The sequence below is a fragment of the Protopterus annectens genome, chromosome 3.part0 (genome assembly GCF_019279795.1).
Source record: "Protopterus annectens isolate FY-2018-M chromosome 3.part0, PAN1.0, whole genome shotgun sequence".
Taxonomy (NCBI): Eukaryota; Metazoa; Chordata; order Ceratodontiformes; family Protopteridae; genus Protopterus; species Protopterus annectens.
In genome coordinates, this window is record NC_056731.1 from 1,346,857,499 (window position 1) to 1,346,880,948 (window position 23,450).

Sequence of the window (23,450 nt, forward strand, 5' to 3'; positions counted from 1 at the left end):
TGCTGAAGTAAGCATTTGACAACATTAGGATTTTTACATTTTGATGAGAGGGATGATTTACCTTTAGATTTGGATGAAGTCCTGAGATACAGTGCGTGAAAGTTCATAATATGTTTTTTGTTTTGTTCAAGAAAAGTTTTTTTATCTGCCTCATAGCTGGTGTAGGCATTGTTTGGTTTATATATGCTATGGCATATTTAAGTATGGCTTCTATTTCTTGTCATTTGAAAAATAATAAAACTGTGATTATTAAAAAAAGGAAGTATAAAGAAATAAATTTCAGTTTTCTTTTTCTGAAATACAAGGATATGAAATGATAGATAAAAGCTGACATTCTAAAGGAACATGCTATTGTTGCGAAACTCACCTGTTTTAAGCACAAATGCATGGCATCATTCACAGGAAGCTATACAAAATATCCTAATAACACACTAAAGCATAATGCAGTTTCATACAAATTATTGGCATACAATTCTAGAAAGCAATCACTAAAGCTTTAAAAATAATGCACTGCTGTTTTGCTGCAATGATGCATTTTCAGAATACCAGTACAAAATGTAGTGTGCCAGAAAATTAAAAAAAACATGCTTAGCCAACTATTAAGTAGATGGGTGTGTCCTGACTCCTGAAGGGTGGGAGTCATAGCTGTATGACAAGGGTTGCAGATATTCAGCCATGTGAAAAGATGCCAGTTATGGTTATCTCTGGTACAATGTTAAATGCAGTAAAATCTGTGCTTTTTTTAAATTTTAAATTGCGTTTTTATTGGCAATACCACTTTATTGTAAAATAATATAAGCTACATATGTTGATGTGCATTATCATCATAGGTTTTGCATTTGTATATATTTCTATAAACCACTATAGAAAATCTGGAAAATATACTGTAAGCTACAAAACTTGCTTTAAAGTATAATAGTGCAGAGCTAGAGCTGGACTTTATTTTATAGCAGGACGTATTGGTACAGTCATCAAAGATGAAAGATACTTTAGGAACACATGGAAAGGAGGGTATGGAGACTGCCTATATCATATTCATGGTGTGATGGAGACCAAGAAACAGACATATGCAACAACTGGAAGCAACAAAGAGATGCCTTACTAAAAGGATACAGGGCCTAAACAACATAACCTATGTGGACTGACTCAAAGCCCTGTCACAATACTCTGTATCTTACAGACTGCTAAGAGGTGATCAGTATCTGGCATACAAGACATCCTCTGATCCATTACTGATGGATTTGCTCCATATCAGCAAGTCAAATGGCATCATACGTATTTAGTCTAGGGATCTAAAACTCTTCCACAATATCAACAGAATGGTTTGGAGGGACAGGTATATTTCCCAGGGGATACCATTGCTATGGAACAGACTCTCCATCCACATAAAACAAAGTTCATCCCTCTCCATTTTCAAGTACAGCTTAGATCTATGCATGGGAAACATTACATTTACTCCAAAACCACCCCCTGTACTAATGGACAAATGCAGCTCCTAAATGCTTTAACCCATGCATAGGTTCACTCAAATTAACTGTAGTATGATCCCAGTTATTCTCTTTAGGGGTAATATATAATTATCAACCATGGGATGGGTAAATCCAATCTGTAACCAAATGAGATAGGTTATTTTGAACACAAAAAGGGCAACTGACTAGGCTTTAAATGGCCTGCAAGGGCAGCTAGCCTAGTATTTACCTATGAGCCTATGAACCTATAACAGGCCATCAGTGTGACAGCAAATAAGCAACAATATATGTTATAAGTTGGGAGCACACATGTTAGCAAGATTGAGCATACTGACACTGGTGCATTGCATGTAATGCCATAAAAAGAAAAAAGCTATACAGATAACTAAAAAAAAGTTTCTATTGGTGGTAGTATGACACTCTTGTCTACCTCAGCTTAGCCTTGTTCCATGTAAATGGCAATATGTGAGGGGAGTCAAATAGCAGATAATGGGAAGGGAGCTGCCAAAACGTTAGGGACAGCAGTGGTGGTGTGAGATGAAAAAGACCTGTAGACACCATGAAATGTCAATTTAGTAAAGTAACAGATATTCCATGATAGTCATGGAATCTGTAATCTAACCCACACTGTCAGGAAATATTGTGCTGATTTGATTTGCATAATGTTTGTTCATTATATGTCATTAAATTTTTAGTTTTGGTCTTCACAGGATACTGCCCAGTTATACATGTCCATATTGCCAGCAGGCTGGACTGGTAGAAGATGAATTGAAGAATCACTGCAATTCTGCCCACAGAAAAGACCAGAGAAGTGTGGTAAGTATCCATTATTTTCTATAATAATTTTATATCTACTTTTAATCAGCTATGAAGAACTGAGTTATATCTTACATAACTAATAGATACGCATTGTCTTTCCAGACAAACCATGACCTCTGCTTGCATTCCATCTCAGGTTGAGCACTAAGAAATGTTTCTCATGTTTCATGAACAAGTTTTTGGTGATGGTGTAGCCCAGCTCTACCCAGTGCACAAGCTTGGTGAAATGTGGTGAGGAGGTGTCCATGAGGTGGGGATGTGGGGTCATTGTAGCAGAGTGTGGAGAATGGTCATCAAAGTGTGTCAAGCTGGCCATCAAACACTATGCCACTGAGGTGCATTCATGAATGAGACAAACACATATTTGTGATGCAGCAAATACAATGCTTAGTGCAGTGTACCTTTAGTGAAAGCTCCATGTTGTACAGAGGTCTTGGGCAGTGCCAGATGCACCACTGAGTTGTGGTGATGGAAATAGAGAGTATTCAGGCAACTGTTGGAACAGGTGACTGACTATGTGTCACTACATTAATCCCTATTCTGTGACTAGCGAAGTAAGGAACTGCTCCACTCACTTACTCACAGGGCTCACGATCCAAGGGTTTTATCACTGTATGTGCACTGCAGAGAATCTGTGGGAAGCAATCACTGACAGGTGAGAGGAGACAGTTACAAAGTGCTGATCACTGATAGGTAGAAGTGTGGCCATCAGCAGACATCAGTCACTACCAAGGTTAGGCTGGGTATGTTTCCAGACTGGAGCTTTAGTCACAAGCAGGAAAAACATTTCTGATAGGGGATCCCAGTCAAGGGAAGCAGAATAATAGTGAACTCCAGTTGCTGAAGGGAAGGTGAGTTTTTAGGCAGACTCTTATAACAACTGGAGTGGGAGTAGCTGATGACAGGAAGCTATCTGACAGGCAAGATATCCATAAGGGCAGTTGAAAATATAGAGCACTGGTAGGATAAAGGAAGGCCATCTGCTGACTCCAGTTTGCTGGTGTGAGATGGGACTGTGGTAAAAGATTTTCTTAACTGGTGGGAAGGAAAGGCAAAAGTGAGGGCTGTTCCAGTTACTACTAGCTCTTGGTATGGTATGGGGTGTTCCCTCATATGTCCATTGCTGGGAACACTCTCAGTGTGGGCTCTGTTTCTTGGTAGGCTAGTGCTGGGGCATCTACTATTCATAGAAGGTTGGCTGACTTAATGTACTTTAGGATTTCCTGACAAACTCTGCTAGACTCTTCACTAACAGTGGAGGTAATCTTGAATTCCATGTGAATATACACTTCCTACTTATACACAAATGTATGTTTACATTTTACTGGGTTGAGACTAATGAATTTTGGACTTAACCAAAAATACCTACTTAAAAATAATAGAGGCAACAGAGCTATGGGAGTAGAGGGTTATGAAATGGGATTCTCTATGACAATCCCTACTCTTGGTGCAAGTTTAGTGTAAAGGGATTACACCAGGTGTGCAGGGCTCATAACTCCAAAATGTCAGCAGTAAGTTTAGTGTAAAGGGATTACACCAGGTGTGCAGGGCTCATAAATCCAAAATGTCAGCAGTAAGTTTAGTGTAAAGGGATTATACCAGGTGTGCAGGGCTCATAAATCCAAAATGTCAGCAGTAAGTTTAGTGTAAAGGGATTACACCAGGTGTGCAGGGCAAATAAATCCAAAATGTCAGCAGTAAGTTTAGTGTAAAGGGATTACACCAGGTGTGCAGGGCTCATAAATCCAAAATGTCAGCAGTAAGTTTAGTGTAAAGGGATTTCACCAGGTGTGCAGGGCTCATAAATCCAAAATGTCAGCAGTAAGTTTAGTGTAAAGGGATTACACCAGGTGTGCAGGGCTCATAAATCCAAAATGTCAGCAGTATGTTTAGTGTAAAGGGATTACACCAGGTGTGCAGGGCTCATAAATCCAAAATGTCAGCAGTATGTTTAGTGTAAAGGGATTACACCAGGTGTGCAGGGCTCATAAATCCAAAATGTCAGCAGTAAGTTTAGTGTAAAGGGATTACACCAGGTGTGCAGGGCTCATAAATCCAAAATGTCAGCAGTAAGTTTAGTGTAAAGGGATTACACCAGGTGTGCAGGGCTCATAAATCCAAAATGTCAGCAGTAAGTTTAGTGTAAAGGGATTACACCAGGTGTGCAGGGCTCATAAATCCAAAATGTCAGCAGTAAGTTTAGTGTAAAGGGATTACACCAGGTGTGCAGGGCTCATAAATCCAAAATGTCAGCAGTAGTCATTTGTCAGTGGACTTGCATTTCTTGGGAACATTTTCAGACAGATCCTAATTATAAAGAGGAGCAAGTCTAAACAGGTGACTAATTCTGACTAGTCTGTGCTACAGTTTAAGGGAAAATGTGAGGTTATAAAAATGAATTCAATTAGCAGTATAACAAAGAAAGGACAAGATTATACATAGAACTAGGAAAATAATGAAGAGAAGAGGATGAAGTATCACCATCGGCAAAAACTGTATATAGAAGAGCTTAGAGGAAAGGTGCATAAAATGTATAAATTAAATATAATGAAGATAAACAAACCATTAAATCATGTGCACCTTCTGAACAGACTGGTAGGAGTCTAATAATGAACTGAACTTAGAGTAGAAAAAGAAACTGCATTGATTCCATTCTGGTTGCACCTGTAGGTGATTCTATAATGTTGAGAGAAAGAGGTAAGTAGGAAGATTGCTAATGGATTTGGGTATAGTGTCTGAGAATGTTGGGTCTTGATAGAGCAGCAGCTAAGTCATTTAGTACCCTGAGCAATACCCAGCTGGCACCCCCAAACCAGAGTTAAGGAAAAATCCACTTAAATCCGAAGACCCAAAACATGAAAGAAGACCTTAATAGGCAATATCATGTAGGCTATAAAAGAATCTTTAAATCTTTGTTACACTGTAACACATTTCATAAATTGCATAAACCGTAGCAAGGAGCTGTAATAGCTCCTTTCCGCAGTTCACTACAGATACACAGACTCACACAAATACATACGCACACAGGCACACATTTTGCAAGCAGTCTTTGAAATTGTTTAATCCAAAAGCCACAGGAAGAACATTTCTATACACCCATCAATAAAACAATCAACCAATAAAATTAATTAACCAATAAAATCACACATTAAATTAACAGTCTCCATTTACAGTCTAAATTAAGACATGAGGGACACAAAGTATTAAACTTAAGGATAAAAATAACTTTCTTATACTTTATTTTTTTTCTTATATACAGTTTCTAGATAAAAATTAAGAAACACCTTCTCCAAAACTGTTGCCCTTAAACCCCTAGGGTCCAATCAATGAAACTGTACAAAATATTGTGCAGCATTCTCAATTTTAATATTTCTTATAGTTCTAATATTTTCTTGAAGCCTAGTTTTAAATTTTGTTTTACTTTCTCCAATATAAGTTAAACCAGATGGACATTGTAAAGCATAAATAAGCCTTTCAGTGTCACAATTATAAGAGTCAGAAGTATAAAAAGGAACCACATTAACTTATGAGAAAGTCCTAACAATGTATTGACATACAGAAGAATGACCTCCTGGATATGTCCCTAGAAAGACAGGAGGGGTAGAAGGGACAGCAGAGGGCAAACACAAATAATTATGAACTAAAATATATCTTAAATTTCTTCCTCTCCTAAAAGAAGTACCAGGAGAAGGATAAAGTACATCACTTAAATCTTTAAATTTTAACAAAAGATTCCAAAAATACTTAACTAAAGTAACTATTTCAGAACTCAGTACACTATATGTAGTAACAAAATAAATTCTCCTTCTTTCCCCCTTGCCGCCAACAGGCAGAAAATGACCCTGCTTGTCCACCTGTCTCTCACCAGTCCCACTAAACGTGGACCCCTCTATAGCTTTATGAACTGCAGACTCAACTAACTCATAATTATAACCCCTAGCGCAAAAAATAGAAAACATTCTATTAATATCAGTATAAAAATCCCTATCATTATTGCACAGCCTCCTCAGATGAATACATTCACCATAAGGGAGGGCAGCCGAGATATGGGGTGGATGGCAACTTCACCCATCTAAAAACTGTCCTCCATCCTCAAATTTTCTATGTACAGATGTAAAATCATTTTTAAATTTATACACAAACTAATATCTAAAAACATAATCTGTCTTCTCAACTGCAAACCATCAAAAAAAAAAACAAACCTATTATTCTGTAACTGATCAAAAAATTCATGAACTTCAAGTCTTTTACAAACAAAAAGCAAATCATCAATAAATCAATAATATTTAACTACAGATTTACTAAAAATATTGCATTGATAAAGATATTCCAACTCAAACAAGCCCTTACCTAAATTGGCATACATGGGGGCAAAATAAGCCCACAAAGCAGTCCCCTGCAACTGATGATATAAACAATTATTAAATACAAAGAAATTATTTGTTAAACAAAAGTGCAAAAGTTCTAATACATAATTTCATAGAAGCGTATCTCTCAAAAGGTAACAGCTTTTAGCCCTATACTATGTTTAATATTAGTATATAAACTATACACATCCACACTCATAAAGAACATGTCATCTGACCATTCAACATCAGATATTTTATCCAAAAAGTCACCACTATCTCTAATATAAGAGAGCAGTTTTATAACATAAGGCAGCAAAAACTCATGAAGAACAAGGCTAGTTTTAGATAAAAAATACTTACAAGCTGATATAATAGGTCTCCCTGGAGGATTAAATCCATTCTTGTGTATTTTGGGAAGGCAGTACAAATCTGCTATATCACTATCAAAAGTTTGAAACTTTGTATCTAAATCTATATGTGAAAGGTAGCCTAATCTCAGACCTTTTTCCAAAAGAATACCATAATTCATAACAGCGTTATTATATTCATAGTACTCTCCTCATAGATATTACCACCTTGCAGCTGTGACATACACATCTGAAAATATTGTTGACAATTCATAACAACAATTCATTACCTTTGTCAGATGGTTTAATAACAATTATTCCTAGCTAACAATTGCAACTCATTCCATTAGTATTTGGTCATATTGTAAACCACATTACGTTTTCTGTCAACAAATTTCTCATAAGCACATTCAGTAGTATAACCAAGCATGCTAGAAAATTGTTTAATGCCATCATGTTTAAAGGTCAGCATAAAGTCACTTTTACAAACTACTTTAGTTGTATCTAATAGACTATAAGCATTAGCACTAATATCCTCTTTGTCCCTCAGGTCTGAACAGCACAAATAAAAACTAGCGTCCTCACTATTATTGGTAATACTTTCATTTAAATGATCAACATCACCACAAGAAATCCTACTCATTCAAAAAAGTGTAGTAAATGTAATTTATGAATTAATCTAAAATCATCACACTTCAGGTCATGAATACGAGGTGAAACAGTAGGAACAAATTTCAGTCCAAAGTCTAAAACCTTAATTTATACTGTAACTGGAGACTTTTAATTTAATGTGTGATTTTATTGGCTAATTATTTTTACTGGTTAATTGTTTTAGTGATGGGTGTATATAAATATTATTCTATGCATGGTTCTTAGTACTCCATAAAAGCTGTGTCTAAGCCGAGGTGCTAGAGAAAATAATGTTTTTTTTTTTTGGAGTGGTTCCTTCCTGTGGCTTTTGGATTTTACTTTCTTGGTAGTAGTTTTTCATTTGAAACTATTTAAGTTGCTAAAATCTCTGTAGCAGCTGGATAAATGACTACCAATACTGCTTTTAGCCTTATTGTGCAGGCCCAGCAGTGGCTGCAGTGCTGCAGCAGTTAGTATTGTTGCCTCTCAGTAAGAGGTTCTCTAGTTTGATTCTCAGCTGGAGCACCTCCCTGCAGTTGAGTGAGTTTTAAAAGACATGCAGGTAGGTGGGTGTGTGCGTGCCTTCTGTGAAGGTTGGGCACTGAGCTGGCAACTCGACACTGTAAAAACACCACTGCCAATCAATTTACGGACTGGTGATTCACTGTGGCGACCCCTAACCGAGAAAATTCGAAAGATATTGCTTTTGTGCGATCCCAGCAGCACTGGTATCTCTAACAGAAATTGCACCACTGATTGAATAAATGGCATTTAAGCAGCCATGTGTGCAAACATGGTGGTTTAAGTGATTATAAAGACTGCTTGCTGGGACAGACTGGCTCCTCTTCTATTGTTCAACTCACACCTCCTTAAAAGCTTGTGCCCAGCCTAGGACAGGTGTCCTCTTTGCCTTATCTTAGCTTTGCCTTTGGGTCTTGGACACATAATGCTTAATATCCACTAAGTATGAAACAGCGAGTGTAAGAATGCTTAGTGCAAGTAGATTAGAAGAGATAGACTGAAGTGATTTAGTAAAGCTCAGAGAAAGAACTTCTACCGAGAGAAGAAGCGAATACAGCTACTTTAAGATAGTTAGGGAGCCAGCTTGCTTTATGCAGGAATATGCTGTGATGTATTGTTTTGGGGGCTGTAACATAAACTGCATCTTTTGTTGGAGGAGGCTTGACGTTTGGCTAAGTTGGTGTTAATACTGACCAGTAAAAAGGTGTGAATATGCAATAATTGGTGTAAAAACTCCCTCAACATGGATGTGATGAGCTTCTGCAGTGAAAAACTGTGAGATTCTAGAATGTTCCAAGCATTGATAATGTTTCCTATACATTCTCAGTATGTAAGGGCAATGGCAATGGAGACTACTATTACATTGTAGACATATTTAGAATAGTGAGTTCCAGCTGGCTCTCAGCATGGGAGCAAGTGAACCATTCTGTTAGAACAATTATTTTCCTAGTCATAGCTCTCAATAGTCCCGAATTAACTGGGAGTGCCCATTTCTAAACTTAAGCTTGCTTTCCTGAGTGCACGATTTGGGTGCAAGTAAACCCGAGATCTACAGTAAATCACGCTCTATTCTGGCTGTAGACAACTCAGCCAATGAGAGCATTGCTTTACTGCACATTTTGCATGCTTTATTTCCTGTTGTGCAGAAGCAGCTGCGGTGGACATGATATGGATTAAGTGCTCAATTAGGTCCACTCAGTCTGCATATCAAGAAGGCAGCATCAGCAATTTGGCATGGCGAGAGCCTGCATTGGAGGGAGCTACTTGGGATTGAGGAGATCAGTCAGTCGAGAGAAAATTGAGCGAGGGAGAGACAGCGTTGGTGCAACTGGACTGAGTTGAGTCATGGCCGTGGTGTGGATCTGATCTTGAAAGGGAATTTAGCAGCACCTTGTCGTGGTGGGTTTGTAATTGTTCCCAGAGTAGGTCTGAAGTTTTCTGACTCTTGACGTGAGCGCAATCGAGGATTTTATTTCTCACACTACTTTATTTTACAGGTAAGTAAACTGCTCTAATTCAAGTGCAGAGCAAGGGTGTACTGTAGATGGGGGGTTACATTTAGCATTACTAATTAGCTAATGTTGAATAAATTGTGTTGTAGCATAACTACCTCGTCAGTTAAGAAAGACTAGAGTTTGTAATAGTTTAGTGTCAGTATTTGGTTTTCGTTCATGTGCAGTTGAATAAATTGTGTTGTATAACTATCTTGTCAGTTACGAAAGACTAGAGTTTGTATTAGTTTAGTATCAGTATTTGGTTTTCGTTCATGTGCAGTTGGAGTCGGGAGATATGTTTTTTTTAATGCATGTGGTGTGGCAGTAATATTTTACATGATGTTCCACATTTAAGGAAGGTAAACAATGTGAACAGACAGCACACCATCTCCTTTTCTATTGCTGCAGACAGAATAGTGACTAGGTTACAGTTTAATGCTGATTTCTGGACATCAGGATTCTAGTTTTGTGTTTTCATGACTAATGGAAGTTCAAGTTGCCTTTTTCCTATTTATTTCCAGGTTGTTTGGGGTACTGTTTGGGACCAATCATGTTCCTATGTACAGTTTTTTTACCTTCTGATTAGGCATATAGTATAGAGCATGCTGACCATCTGCCTATCAGGCACACACCCACATAATTACTTACACTTGGAAAGGTAGGATACCCTCGTAGCACTGGTGTTTTTGTTTTAGATATAAACAGGGGATACCCTACATTTATTGGAAAACAAAAAACGGCCAGTAAACGTTCTCTTAAGCAGCACCAGGTATTTTAAGTTTGGTTACATATCACTTAAAAAGTTAATGTCTCTCAAAGTTCTACATTGAAAGGATATGTCACACATTCAGTATTTTAACCGATATCCATGGCAAAGAGAACAGAATCATGTTTATTAAGCAAAGTAAATTTTTGTAGGAAAAAATAGTACTTTTCAGCCACTGTATGAGCTTGCTAATTTAAGTTATTGGTTGCTGTTAATTAGCCCATTTGTTACACATTATGAGAGGCTGTGTTTCTTAGTTTGGAGTGCGTAAGGTTGAGAGCCGTGATTACAGTTTCTCAGTTTGGAGTGCGTAAGGTTGAGAACCGTGGTTACAACAACCCACATTAACTGTGAATGTAGTGTTCCTTGTTTGACGCACAGATAATGACAACAATTAGAGTTATAAACTTATTTTACTTCAGCAAATGTATATTAGTTCACATTCTCTTATTCTGCCAGTGTCTCTTTTTAATAGTACTAATATTTTACAAGTGTCCCTCATTTCTGGATTTGTCCCTGAAAGCAAGTTTACTGCAGTAGCATGAGAAGTGTGACACGTAGAAGTCTAATTTAGATTAGTTGTGGAACTAGCAGAGATTATTTAGCTTGCATTCTTTGTAGTTCTAGCACATTGTTAGTTTATTCATGATCATAGTTTGTTTACCCATTATTTGCTTATTCATGATGTTCATTTGTTTACCGATTTCAATTCCTGTTTCAGACTTTCAGTATCACCCAAGCTTGCTTCCCTCTTTCTCTGGGTGCATTGCAGCATTTCCTTCCAAGATGTAGAAGTTGCGGACAGTGGTGATACAGTGTGTCCATTTCTTAATTTATTATAACAGCTGAGCATTTGTGGACCTTGGGACAGGACTGCAGTGTATGTTGTGGGTTTCTAGGTGATTTTGAGAGCTCTGGTAGTATCCAAGCAAGCTGTCTCCCTTTCTGTATTAGTGGGAATACATTTTTCTGTTATCTAGCCTCCTGATCTTGTTAGGACCCAAGAATGTATAGGATTATAACTTGCTGTAGCTGGTTGTCAATAATTTATTCATTTTGACGTGTCAATGTATATAATTCTCTAATAAAAAATGCTTAAAATGATACCCTGTCTTTGTGTAATTGAATGACTGGGTGGACGTGTCCATTAATGCACTTATTTAAATAAGATGTTATAGTGAAGGTTGACTGTCATTCCTAAAGAAAGTCAAACCATTTGTATAAAACAGTGTTTTGTAATTGAGATTATTGGGCTGAAAGTTAATAAAAAAGGAAAACAGAACATTTCCCATTAATATATTAAAAGTACTTAAACCTAAGTAGTTTATAAAAAGGTATTGGTCAAGGAGTTTAAATATACTTCAGGCTTATGGAAACAGAAGGCCAGTTCAGGGTAGAGGTGAACTACTAAGAACAGTGGAGAAATTGGGCATATCTAAAACCCAAATCCAAAGTTTTAAAATGACTGAATGAATGAATCTGAACTGCAGTGCCATTAATACATGAGCCCCTAAAAATAAAATATAAATCAGGTGCTAGGCATACTATTACTGTTTATGTAATGAAGTAGTTCTATTCGACTTCAAACGCATTAAGTACTGAGAGAAAGGAAAAGAAGCAGCTACTCGTTTGGGCTGATAGCAACCACAATCAAAGAAAAGTGACTGAAATAAAAATACAGAATAAAATTATGGTATTACCTGCTTCTAGTATGAGTGGACGAAACTGAATGTGCCTGAGGATTGGATTTCCCAAACTGCATTCACCAAACAAAAATACTTTGCGTATTTTTGCAGGGGGCAAAATACCCAGTACTAACTGCACATCTCCAAATATATATATATATATATATATATATATATATATATATATAAACTCCATGGTTTTACCAACTCAAAAAAGGAGGGAAATTCCACTGAAAAAGGCAATACTGTTGGCAGAACTCGCTGACCATGATTTCCTGAAGAACTCTGATCATCGCAAGTTGAACTTCAAGCAACTGATAAGTTAATCGTATTATGCATATCCAAATAACAATACCGAATAAATCTGGGCATTATCCCAACAAGCCAACCAGCTATATCAAGATCAAGGTAATATAATACAAAAAGTAGCATTAGAAGGTCCTTTTATAGACAGCAAAGTGAGACTCTAAATAGACAGGAAGGAGTATACAGAAATAATCGTAATGGGATTCAAAAACATTGCTTACAGGACCATGTAACTGCAATAGCATAATGAAGCCCAAATCTGTTTAACAATGTAGTAGGAGCTATGTTGTGTGACACTGTGTCATATTAATTAAGAAATGTAATGGCAAAAACTCCTTGGGTTGTGTAATGAACAGCTGCTCTATGTGGCAATGGTCATGTGACCTAATGAGCTCAGTCACATGCTCATAATGATGTGTTTCACATGTACAAAGAAGCATTGTTATGAACACAGCTGAGAGCTGTAAGAAGGGCTTCACAAAAAGTCCCTACAAATATATTTCTGTAAATGAGAAGAAGATGGATATATAGGACAGTCAGAAAAGGTATGAGGAAGGTATGAGGAAGCAGAGGAACACAGAGAAGGACAAGAAGAATGAATGAGATGGTAGGGGGAGGGGAATCAAGGGTAGCTTTTAGTGTGACAGATACCTATTTTTCTTTTTTTTCCAAGAAAGGAAGATGAGGTGGAAACAGGTGGAAAGTGTGAGTATAAAAGAAGGCATAGGGATGGTAGGAGGAACAGGCACACAAATACATAAGACAGACAAAGATCAACAGAGCAGAAGTTAACACAAAAAAGGGGGTGAACACAAAGAGATATGGACAGAGGGAGGACAATTAGTGATGGAAAAGACTGGACTACAAACAGGTGGGAAATAAAGATAAAGAAGGGAACACCATGATTCAAGATAGGGTGGGGCAACAGATGACTATCACACTGCCCAATGCCACAACTGGAATAGGTTAGCCACTGTGTGACAGCTTTCCTGGATATTTCCAGATGCTGGTGGCACAATGGGCAGGGTCAGGAACCCAATGCAAGCATCAAGTCCTGTGTCCAAACACCATCTCCACATCCAACAACTCCTGCTGGGTTACATACTGTCACTCACTGATCTCTTCTCACCAGTGACAGGTCATGAAAGGGAACCAGAGAATCCTTCAGTTTGCCTCCCACCAGATGACCTTTGTCACCATACAGAGGTGCAGGCCAGAAGGCAGCTGGAGACTGAGGAGGTGATGGCAAGGCAAGCCAATGATGAGGTGACCACTACTGCACAACAGCCACTGCTGTGCCTGACATTATGTGTAAAATATGAACATAAATGGAGTGGAAAAATACAGCAAATGAATATAAAAAGAACAGCAATAAAGAGAGAGAGAAATAACAGTGAAAACATTAACGATACTTTTTTAACACTGTATGCATCATATACACAATACAATATGTATCTACTATGTTTTTGACCTGTACAAAGCCTTTGATATGCTAGATCACAATAAACTCCATCAACATTCTCTCCACCCTAAACCTTAGCAGCTCCTCCATCGCATGGTTCCAAAGCTACCTAGCAGGATGTATGCAAGCCGTCCAGTGGCAACACCATCTTTCCCCTATGCTCCCATTTGCTTTAGGAGTTCCACAAGGCTGCATCCTTGGACCTCTGCTATTTTCTCTTTCCACTAACCAGCTTAGCACCTCCACACCACATGCCTCTGTAGTACAATATGCAGATGACTCCACCATACCTCCCAACTGTACTGAATTACTCGGTTTTTACAGAGTTTTGGGTCCAAATAATGGGGTAAAGTCTGAACCAAAAATGAGCCAGCACATGTACAGTAGGTCACAAACTATTTTAATAAATATATAAATCCCATTCACACGAATCCCGAGTGGCACCCCTTCATTTCTGAATTTTTCCCAGTTTTTTTTATTTTTTTTTTGCTTTCTGAGCTGACGTCATCACGTGCGTGATGACGTCAGCTTCGTTAGCCTGTTGGAATTGAGCTCAAGGGCTCACATATTTGCCCAGGAAGAATGTTTGAATGGTGGAAGGACTACTTTTTGAATGCTGTGGAAAAAAAAACATGATGCGAGTGGGAAGAACTACTTTTTGAATGGTGTGGAAAGGACTGCTTTTTGAATGCTACATGATGCGAGCACTCTGAGCAGGAAGGCTGCTTATACTGTGGAAATGGACTGGTACTGCAGAGCTTCAGTGACTGCGCTGCTTGGAGTGTGGATACAGAGCTTTTGAGGTACGAGTTGCAGAGCTTGGTATTTGTGAAAAGACTGACTGCTTGAATGAGAGTTGCAGAGCTTGGTATTTGTGAATGGATGGTCTTGAATGCAAGTATATTTTCTTTTCGGACACTGCTTGATATTCCTTGAATGAACGGACTGACGTGTGTGTGTGTGTGTGTGTGTGTGTGTGTGTGTGTGTGTGTGTGTGTGTGTGTGTGTGTGCACGTGCGTGTGTGTGTGTGTGTGTGTGTGTGTGTGTGTATGTGTGTGTGCGTGTAGGGCTGACTGCCCTTTGTTGACCCACATGTCAGCTTGTTGCTCAGTTCCCTCAGTCTGGTGGCCTCATACCTTTCTGCTGTCATGCTGTGACCATTCTTACCCTGTCCTATAACAGCATCAGCATAGTACAAAGCGATCTCAGGTAGGCAGGCTGGTTGACAGAGACCACTGGTGACTGAGAAAAGATTTTAAAAAAATTGTAATATTTTGAGCATATTAGCCGTATGACCCTTGCCTTGGCAAATTCACACCATTCCCCATATATTCAGTACAATGCTTCACACTATCCCAAATAGATGTTCAAGCTTGGGTATTAAATGTTATATAGGGCTACTAAAACTAACACCCAAATGGGGCTTTTGTTTGGCTAAACAGAGTGGTGGTGACTAGAGTTAAGGCTGCTAAAGCATCTGTTTACACGAGCAGTGAAACACATCTGGCCCTGCTGACATTATATCTCTGGTCTATAGTTTGAAAATAAAATACACATTTCAGGTACATGCAGTTCTGGATTCTATCCTGCAATCTTTCTTCTTTTCTATATTGCTAAAAAATTAAGAAAAAGAAGAAAAGCGGCTTTGAGATAGATGTAATGCCATGATTTCAGTGGCACACAATACACAGCACCAATGTACGCTATACATATATTCACAAATGTGCCCTACACTGACCGCCTCAAAAAACTCCAGCTTTACTCCGTAGCATGTCACCTACTCCGAGGTGATCTCTGCCTAACATACAAAGCTATGTCAAACCCAGAGCTGTTGGACATGCTACACCTAAAGAAATCCCAATCCCTCCGAAACCTTGTCACCACAATAAACAGGGCATGCTGGAGGGATAGATTCCTGTCCCAGAGACTTCCTATACTCTGGAACAAGCTACCCATCTATGTCAAGCAAAGTTCTTCATTAGTACTCTTCAAGAAAAATCTTGATGAGTGGATGGGAAATAGGAAATACACCCCGGGGATCACTTCTATGTCTCTGCTGGACAGTGGCACAGGAAAATAACTTTCTTGGGTGGCATAAGCTATGGAACCTTGCTGGCTAGGCTTACTTAGGCCCTTGGGCCGATAGCCTAGTACCTACCTATGAACCTATGAACAGTACATTTGATGTGATTGTTTCAATATAAGGAGGCAGAATCACAGACAAGTATTCATATATAATGGACTTGTTTAATGAAAGCAAGAAATCCCCTTTTTTTAACAATGCTAGTGTATAACTGAAACAACCATCACTGCTATAATACGTTTCCAGCTGTCAAAGGTCTGAGGTGGACATAGTCATCACGCCAAAATAGATGCTGGCAACATTCTTGTTAATTTAGATGTAAACAGAATGAATAATGAGAATTCTTTCATATGTACATCTTCCACTTAAGGTATGATAACACAAATGGTGAAATTGTTAGTATTTAGATGCAAGTCAGATTTGTTAAGTGTTTTACTAAAGTACAGTGTTATGAATTAAACATTCAACTTTTTTGTTCTTTGCTTTCCCGATTTAAGACCCGGAGACTTAAGTAAACTGAAGCCTAAATAAGTAAAAAGGGAGTTGTGGCAGGGTGTATCATTAGTGTATGTATGTACATTTACACCGTCTGGGACAAGCATGTTTCTGTAAAATAAAATAATGCACTCAGTCTTATTCTAAAGCAAAAATCAAAGACAAGAGATACTGAAACTTATTCTTCTAGTATCAAAACATTCTAAGCCCTCCCTGTCTCAAATATGAGACACATTCATATGAAGAGGGTATCAGCAAACAAAAGGGGTTAATCCCATAAGTATTTAAGAACTGGAAGCTGAGGAGAACAATATTAGACTATTGGTATCAGCTTGTAGAAACTGATGGGATCTTGACATTTCAGGAAGTAAGACAAAAGGGTACTTACGTATTATCGCAACCAGATTATCACATAAACAGTGGTTGCTTCCTGATCAGTGAATGTGCAAGTTAATGTGCTTGAAATGGAAAACGGTGTGTTTTCTTTAACAAAATAGGTTGGTTTCCGGAGTGCTACCAACACAAAGTACACAATATACTGTTGTTATTTCTTTGTGCTCTTTACTGGCAGCAGCATGTCGCTGCATTGCAAGGCTGCCTACTGAATGTTCTTTGTCAGTCCATGCTGTGAAGTAATGGCCATTGTACGTACATTCCTTCCAGTTTGGCTTCAGTTGTCAGGGCTGCTGTAGCATCCTTTACTGCAGTAGCTGAATGCAAGAATTGGTTAAGGCATTCAGTAGCGGCTTGCCAGTAACAGCAGGTATTCAGGCTTCTGCGGTTATTTACATGTGCATTTTTTAAGCATAGTGGAAAGTCTGTCGGATCAGAGATATATGCATCTTTTTTTTAATTTGGCACCCTTGCTGCAATGTTTTGGCCCTTTTTTCTCCCAATTCCAACTTATATGACATGACTGACCTGGTTTTATTTGGAAATCAAACACAATGCCTCTTAGCACTTGGTTCCCGATCATGACAAATGTTCGTTAATGTTGATAAAATGTAATGCAGAGTGTTTTCTTTTAACAATACACCTTATTTTCTGGACTGCTATCAGTACAATGTGCAAGACATGCTGTTGTTCTTTTTACTGGCACCCGTGTCACTTCCTGCAAGTCTGCCCGTTGAACGTTGTGCCAGTAAACAAGGAACAACAGCATGTCTTGCACATTGTATCGATAGCAGTCCAGAAAATAAGGTGTACTGTTAAAAGAAAACACACTATATTACATTTAGCAACATTAACAAACATTTGTCATGATCGGGAAGCAAGTGCTATTACCACGAAAATCTGGTTGCGATAATACGTAAGTACCAACAAAAGTATAACCTTCCAGCAGCTGCCCACTTAGAATGTTATGGCCTAGTACAAGATCTGATTACACAAGTCAAAAGTAACAGGGAAGATCAATTCCCACCCAGGACCTTGATCTTTATGTTTTGTAATGTGTTAAGTAACACTAAATATCCATTAATGCTAACTGTCAAGGCTGGCTGGGATAGATTATTGGGACATCAAATAGGAGGAAAAATCATGGGTCCACCAATTGGCCCAAAAGCAGGCAATAACAAAACTGAGATGATGCAGAATATTTGAGTAGAAATGTCTTTCTAAATATTTTTATATGCTGGCAAGGATTGGGAAGTTCTTCCCAAGTGCTGATAAGAAGTTTTAGAGTTGTCTATCCAAGGATATAGCTGACCGGACACAATTTTATACATGTCCTAAATTCAAAGGCATTCTAGACAATGTAACTGCCCTTACTAAGTACATTCTAAGATGGAGGACTGAAATTACTCCTCACAGTAATGGACATGTCATTGCTTCAACCTTACTACACCAGTGTGCTTATTGCATGGCTAGCACTATTGCTGCCTGTAACATGGTTCTCTAATTTATCTTGCAATGCTTTTTTCAGGATGCTAGCACAATGCTGGTCCTAATCAGAATCATGCAGTGTCATTCAAATAAGTACCTCTATATATAACACTGAACCACTGAGCTTCAAATGTTTCTTGATACTTTTTTATGCATAATCTCAGTTTGGGTTAAGATTTTTGTAAACAAAATACTTTTTTTTAAATGACACCAGATCTCAATAAACTGTGGTGCGATTTCATTATAAAAGCATTATTACTGATTAATTGTAAACACTTGAGAGATTTAGTAAGATTTCCTAATCTATGGAAATTGCTTACTCTAAAATGTCATAACTGAAAATAGGGAAGCCTGGTTATCGTTTTACTTTAATCACTGCAAGCTTTTGTGATTTCTTGCTGGTTTTTGTGTAATTTCTCTGTGTCACACAGTCTGCATCAATTGAAACAAGTAACGTTTTCAACATCAGTTCATGCTTTCTTGCTGCCCCACATACACACACACACATATATATATATATATATATATATATATATATATATATATATATATATATATATATATATACATTCCAGGGGAACAGATGTTTGAAAGGAATTATAATTGTGTACACTTGTCTATAAAACCACATATATAGAACAAGTCTGTATCTGCATTTGAATGTTATTATTTTATTTTCAGATATTTTAAGTTCCAAATTTCTATTACATATCTGTCCATAGATAGACAGATATGTAACCCCCAACAGAAGTAATGTATTTTGTGAAGGGGGTAACTGCTCCTGCACTCCTACAATCCCTGACAATTACATATATACCACATTTAAGACTGCTCTACAGTGGGAATAGGGTAAATTCCCCAGTCCCCACTGTGCATGATCTTGGACAAATTTAAAGCTGACAGAAGCGATCAAATGAATTTCAAACAAAACATCTGTTATTATGAACATTTGATTATATGGAATGCTTCCGTAGTGTATGTGTGTATTATATATATATATATATATATATATATATATATATATATATATATATATATATATATATACATATATATATATATTGCGAGAAGCTGTGCAAGATGCCTATGGCTTACACTACTGTCATTCTATTTTTATATATATTGTGTGTGTGTGTGTGTGTGTGTGTGTGTGTGTGTGTGTGTGTGTGTGTGTGTGTGTGTGTGTGTGTGTGTGTAAAAGTAGACTTTTATGATGGAAATGTTCTGAATTGGGCAGTTTTGTCATTATTGGTTCATGCATTTTGTTTCATTGCCTACTGGAAAAATGTTCAAACAATAAATTTAAAATATGCTCTAAGTGTAATATGTGTGCTGTATTATACAAGGAATATAATTTAATAACGTTAGGAAGGTGTATCAAAGAACTGCCTGCCTGCCTTTAGCTAATTCCACCTAAAACGCTGATTTTCTAGAGTTTCTGTGATTTAAAAAGCTTGTTTCAGCTACATATTGTACTTATTTTACTGCCTGCACTTTAACAAAGTCATTGTTATGTTTAAATTACCTGTTTAACTGTTATAGGCTACACACTCAAGTGTGATAGCCATTTATGTGCATTTAAAGTGTTTTTTGATTGTATCTGCTTTATTTTCTGAAAAAAAAAAACAAAATAATACTTGTTTTCCTGCCTTTCTGAGCTAGTATAGTCCAGTTTTCAGGTTAGTGCTGAATTCAGGGCTGTGTTACAAGTTTCTGTGTTTGCCCATACCTTACTTGGATAGAAGGAAGTTTCTTTGTTCACCTGTGAGAGAGGGGAGCTTTGAGCAGCCTGTCTGTCCCTGTAGGAGTGGTTTCAGCCCAGAAATTAGAAGTTTATTGGCCATTTTGGGCTAATTTCTATCTCTTTCATTTCCCTACTATAAAACCCGCATTTTCTCGGTTTTGCGCGCAGAGCAGCGCCGGTTAGATATGGTATAAGTACTCCCGGCTCAACAAAGTCTACTCTTCAAATTTTCCCTTGGAACTAGACAAACTTTCAACTTTAGCACTCAAACCATTCACTTCTCAGCCCGGAACTTGCTCAAAACACATAGCAAGCACTAATAAACCTTAGCACTAGACCCCCCTATACTGTAGAGAAGGACAAGACTCTCTATTCAACTTTACCAGCCAATCAGTAAAACAGCTCACTGTACCTATCCAGGCATGTCCAAAGGGCAGTTTCAGGTGTACTCTCCGGTCCAACTGGTGAATCTGGGCATTTTGAGGCAATATTACAACTGCCTCATGTACACAGACAACCCTCTCCTCTTATCACCAAACACTAATACATGCAAGAGATGCAATTATACAGCCAAACTGGAGGCTAAGCTCTCTCAACTCAAGACTGGATAAGACAGTCAACAGGAGAAGGGAATTACTTGCATCACACCACCAGTCTCACATAGACCTATGAAACCATCACCGTCAAAAAAGACACATAAATACACGAAAACATACTCAGAGGCTCTAAATAAAAATCTGCAGAAGCAACAGAGACCTCCAAAGCAGACATCCAAACAACCTCCACCCCCCAACACAAACCATGAAACACATACTTCACAAAACCAGTGTGCCACACAATCACAGCCCTTAAGGCAAAATAACATACCCAACACACTAGTAATAGGTGACTCTATAGTCAGGCACACTGACGTCCCACTCACTAGGCTGAACAAGGAGAAGGTTACTGTTAGCTGCCTGTCGGGTGCCAGGATCTGCCACATAACATAAGCACTCAGGTCACTCCAGAACAAGTGCAAATATGACTCTGTCATTGTCCATGTTGGTGTGAATGACCTGAGCGGTACCTCCCTGGACTACATGAAAACAGACATGGAAGAGCTCTCTGATCCCATAGCCCAGGCCGGTATGACCCTGACTGAGTAGCATCATGCCCTCACCAAGAATGATACCACGGTATAAAGAAAGAGTTATCAATTTCAACAATTGGCTAAGCTTCTGGTGTCATTCAAAGGGGATCCAGTGTCTGTCAGCCTGGGATGACATGCTCGACAAGCCACACTGCTTCGCTAGAGACAACTTGCACCTGTCACCCTTAGGCTTTCGAATACTGACAAAGGCTCTTGCCACCCCCATAGTGCCTTTTTTAGGCAAGGCTCAAAAGACTAACCCACCACCGTAAATAGCACAAGTAACAAAAACTGAGGGTAATGCTACTCAATGCCAGAAGTCTAACCCTCAAAATGCATGCAGTCGAGGCACTCCTCAGTATGGAGAAAATCAATATATGTGCAGTAACAGAAACCTGGTTTAAGGTTCCAGAGAGCATTCCAGCACTACCAGGCTACAACTCATACCATACATTTCGGCCACAAAACCCTGACCGAAATACAAAAGGTGGGGGTGTATCCATATTCATCAAAGATACCCTCACCTCCAGGTTAGTGGCACAGCACAATGCTTCAGAGATCATCCACGTACAACTAACAATGGGCAGAACTGCAATTCAAATTGTAACTTGCTACAGATCACCCACCATGTCCCAGGACCCCCATTCCGCATTTCTGGAAACACTGGGAAACATAAAGGTCCTACCAAACACCCTGATATTGGGTGATTTCAATTACCCAAACATTAACTGGGAGAACTACACAAATACTAACTCCCTTGCCCAACACTTCCTAGAATTTATAAACTCAAATGCCCTGGATCAACTGGTCAACACCCCAACCAGAGGTAACAACATATTGGACCTGGTCATCACCAACATGGGCAACCGGTGTTCCACACCAGAGGTCAACTCCTCGCTGGTTAGATCTGACCATAAACTAATCACTCTGGATATCCACATTCCGCCCCCACCCCCGGTCAATGAAACCACCGTAAAAAACTTTTCAAAAGCAAACTTCACGTTACTTAAGACCGAGGTGGAAAGTTTCAAATCCCCCATGCTAAAGGATAACGCTGCCCAAGCTGCAAAATCCTTTAGTAATGCATGCTACGGGCACCTACAAGAATGCATGGACCATGCTATTCCAAGCAAAACCAAGACTCACGCATCCAAGAAAAGGAAACCAGTCTGGTGGACTCCTGCCATAAACTAGCTTATACAATAGAAGGAGGAAACTAGTACAGAAAAGAGTAAAATCCCAAGAAGGGAAGACATCCCTGATCAGTATCAGCAAGAAACTACGATCCCTCATAAAATCATCCATGGCTAGCTTCAAAAGAAAAATTGCCAAGGACTCCAAAGATAAGCAGAAGGCATTCTTTAGCTATGTCAAGAATCTAAGTGGCAATTCTCAGATCTGCTCGGAGTTAGTGCAGAATGGCACAAAATACACAGAGCTGACCAATATCACCAACATCCTGGTAGACAGGTTTAGTGCAATCTTCACTCCAAAAGGGCCCATAACCATACCAGAAGAATGTAGTGTCCCTGAAATCACAGACACTCAGGTTAAAACAGCCCTCTCCAAAGCCAAAAACACACCATCAATGGGACCAGACAGTGTCCCAGGCTGCATCCTGCATGAGCTGAAAGATGAACTAACCCCTCAACTAAACACACTGTTCAAACTCAGCCTCTCTACAGGCTACATGCCCATAGAGTGGCGCACAGCAATGGTTATTCTGCTCCACAAAGGTGGAGCCACAACAGACCCAGGAACTATCACTCTATAAGCCTGACTAGCTTGGTCTGCAAGGCTATGGAGCACGTCATCATGGATCTCATTAACAGAGACATTGGGAACCTCCAAACACTGGACCATACCCAGTTTGGCTTTAAGGGCAGATCGTGCCTTCTAAACCTGGTGGATGTCTTTGAGATAGTTGCCAAGGCTATAGATGAGGGAAAGGTGGTCCACTCAGCCTACCTAGACCTCACAAAGGCCTTTGACACCATTCCCCATTCTGGTATTATAGACAAGCTCACCAGCCTGAACATAAACCCCTACATCACGAGATAGGTTGCCAACTGGCTCACGGACAGAACCCACATGGTAAGAGTTGCAGGAGCTAGGTCTGACTCTAAACCGGTTACAAGTGGCATTCCCAGGGCTCAGTCCTAGGAACCCTCCTGTTCGGCCTATACTTCTCCGAGGTACAGGCAAGCACAGGAGGACTATGGCTGACCAAGTTCGCAGACGACTGCAAACTATGGGCTATAACTGACAA

General features: G+C 38.9%; 1 protein-coding gene across 1 annotated transcript in view; it reads left to right on the forward strand.

The window, feature by feature from the left end:
- The window catches only part of LOC122797070 (E3 ubiquitin-protein ligase RNF166-like), a 308,293-nt gene that overhangs the window by 256,287 nt on the left and 28,556 nt on the right, over nucleotides 1-23,450 (forward strand). The window contains exon 4 of the mRNA XM_044065845.1: nucleotides 2,180-2,285. Coding sequence (XP_043921780.1) covers nucleotides 2,180-2,285 — 106 coding nt within the window. The remainder of the gene's footprint in view (nucleotides 1-2,179; nucleotides 2,286-23,450) is intronic.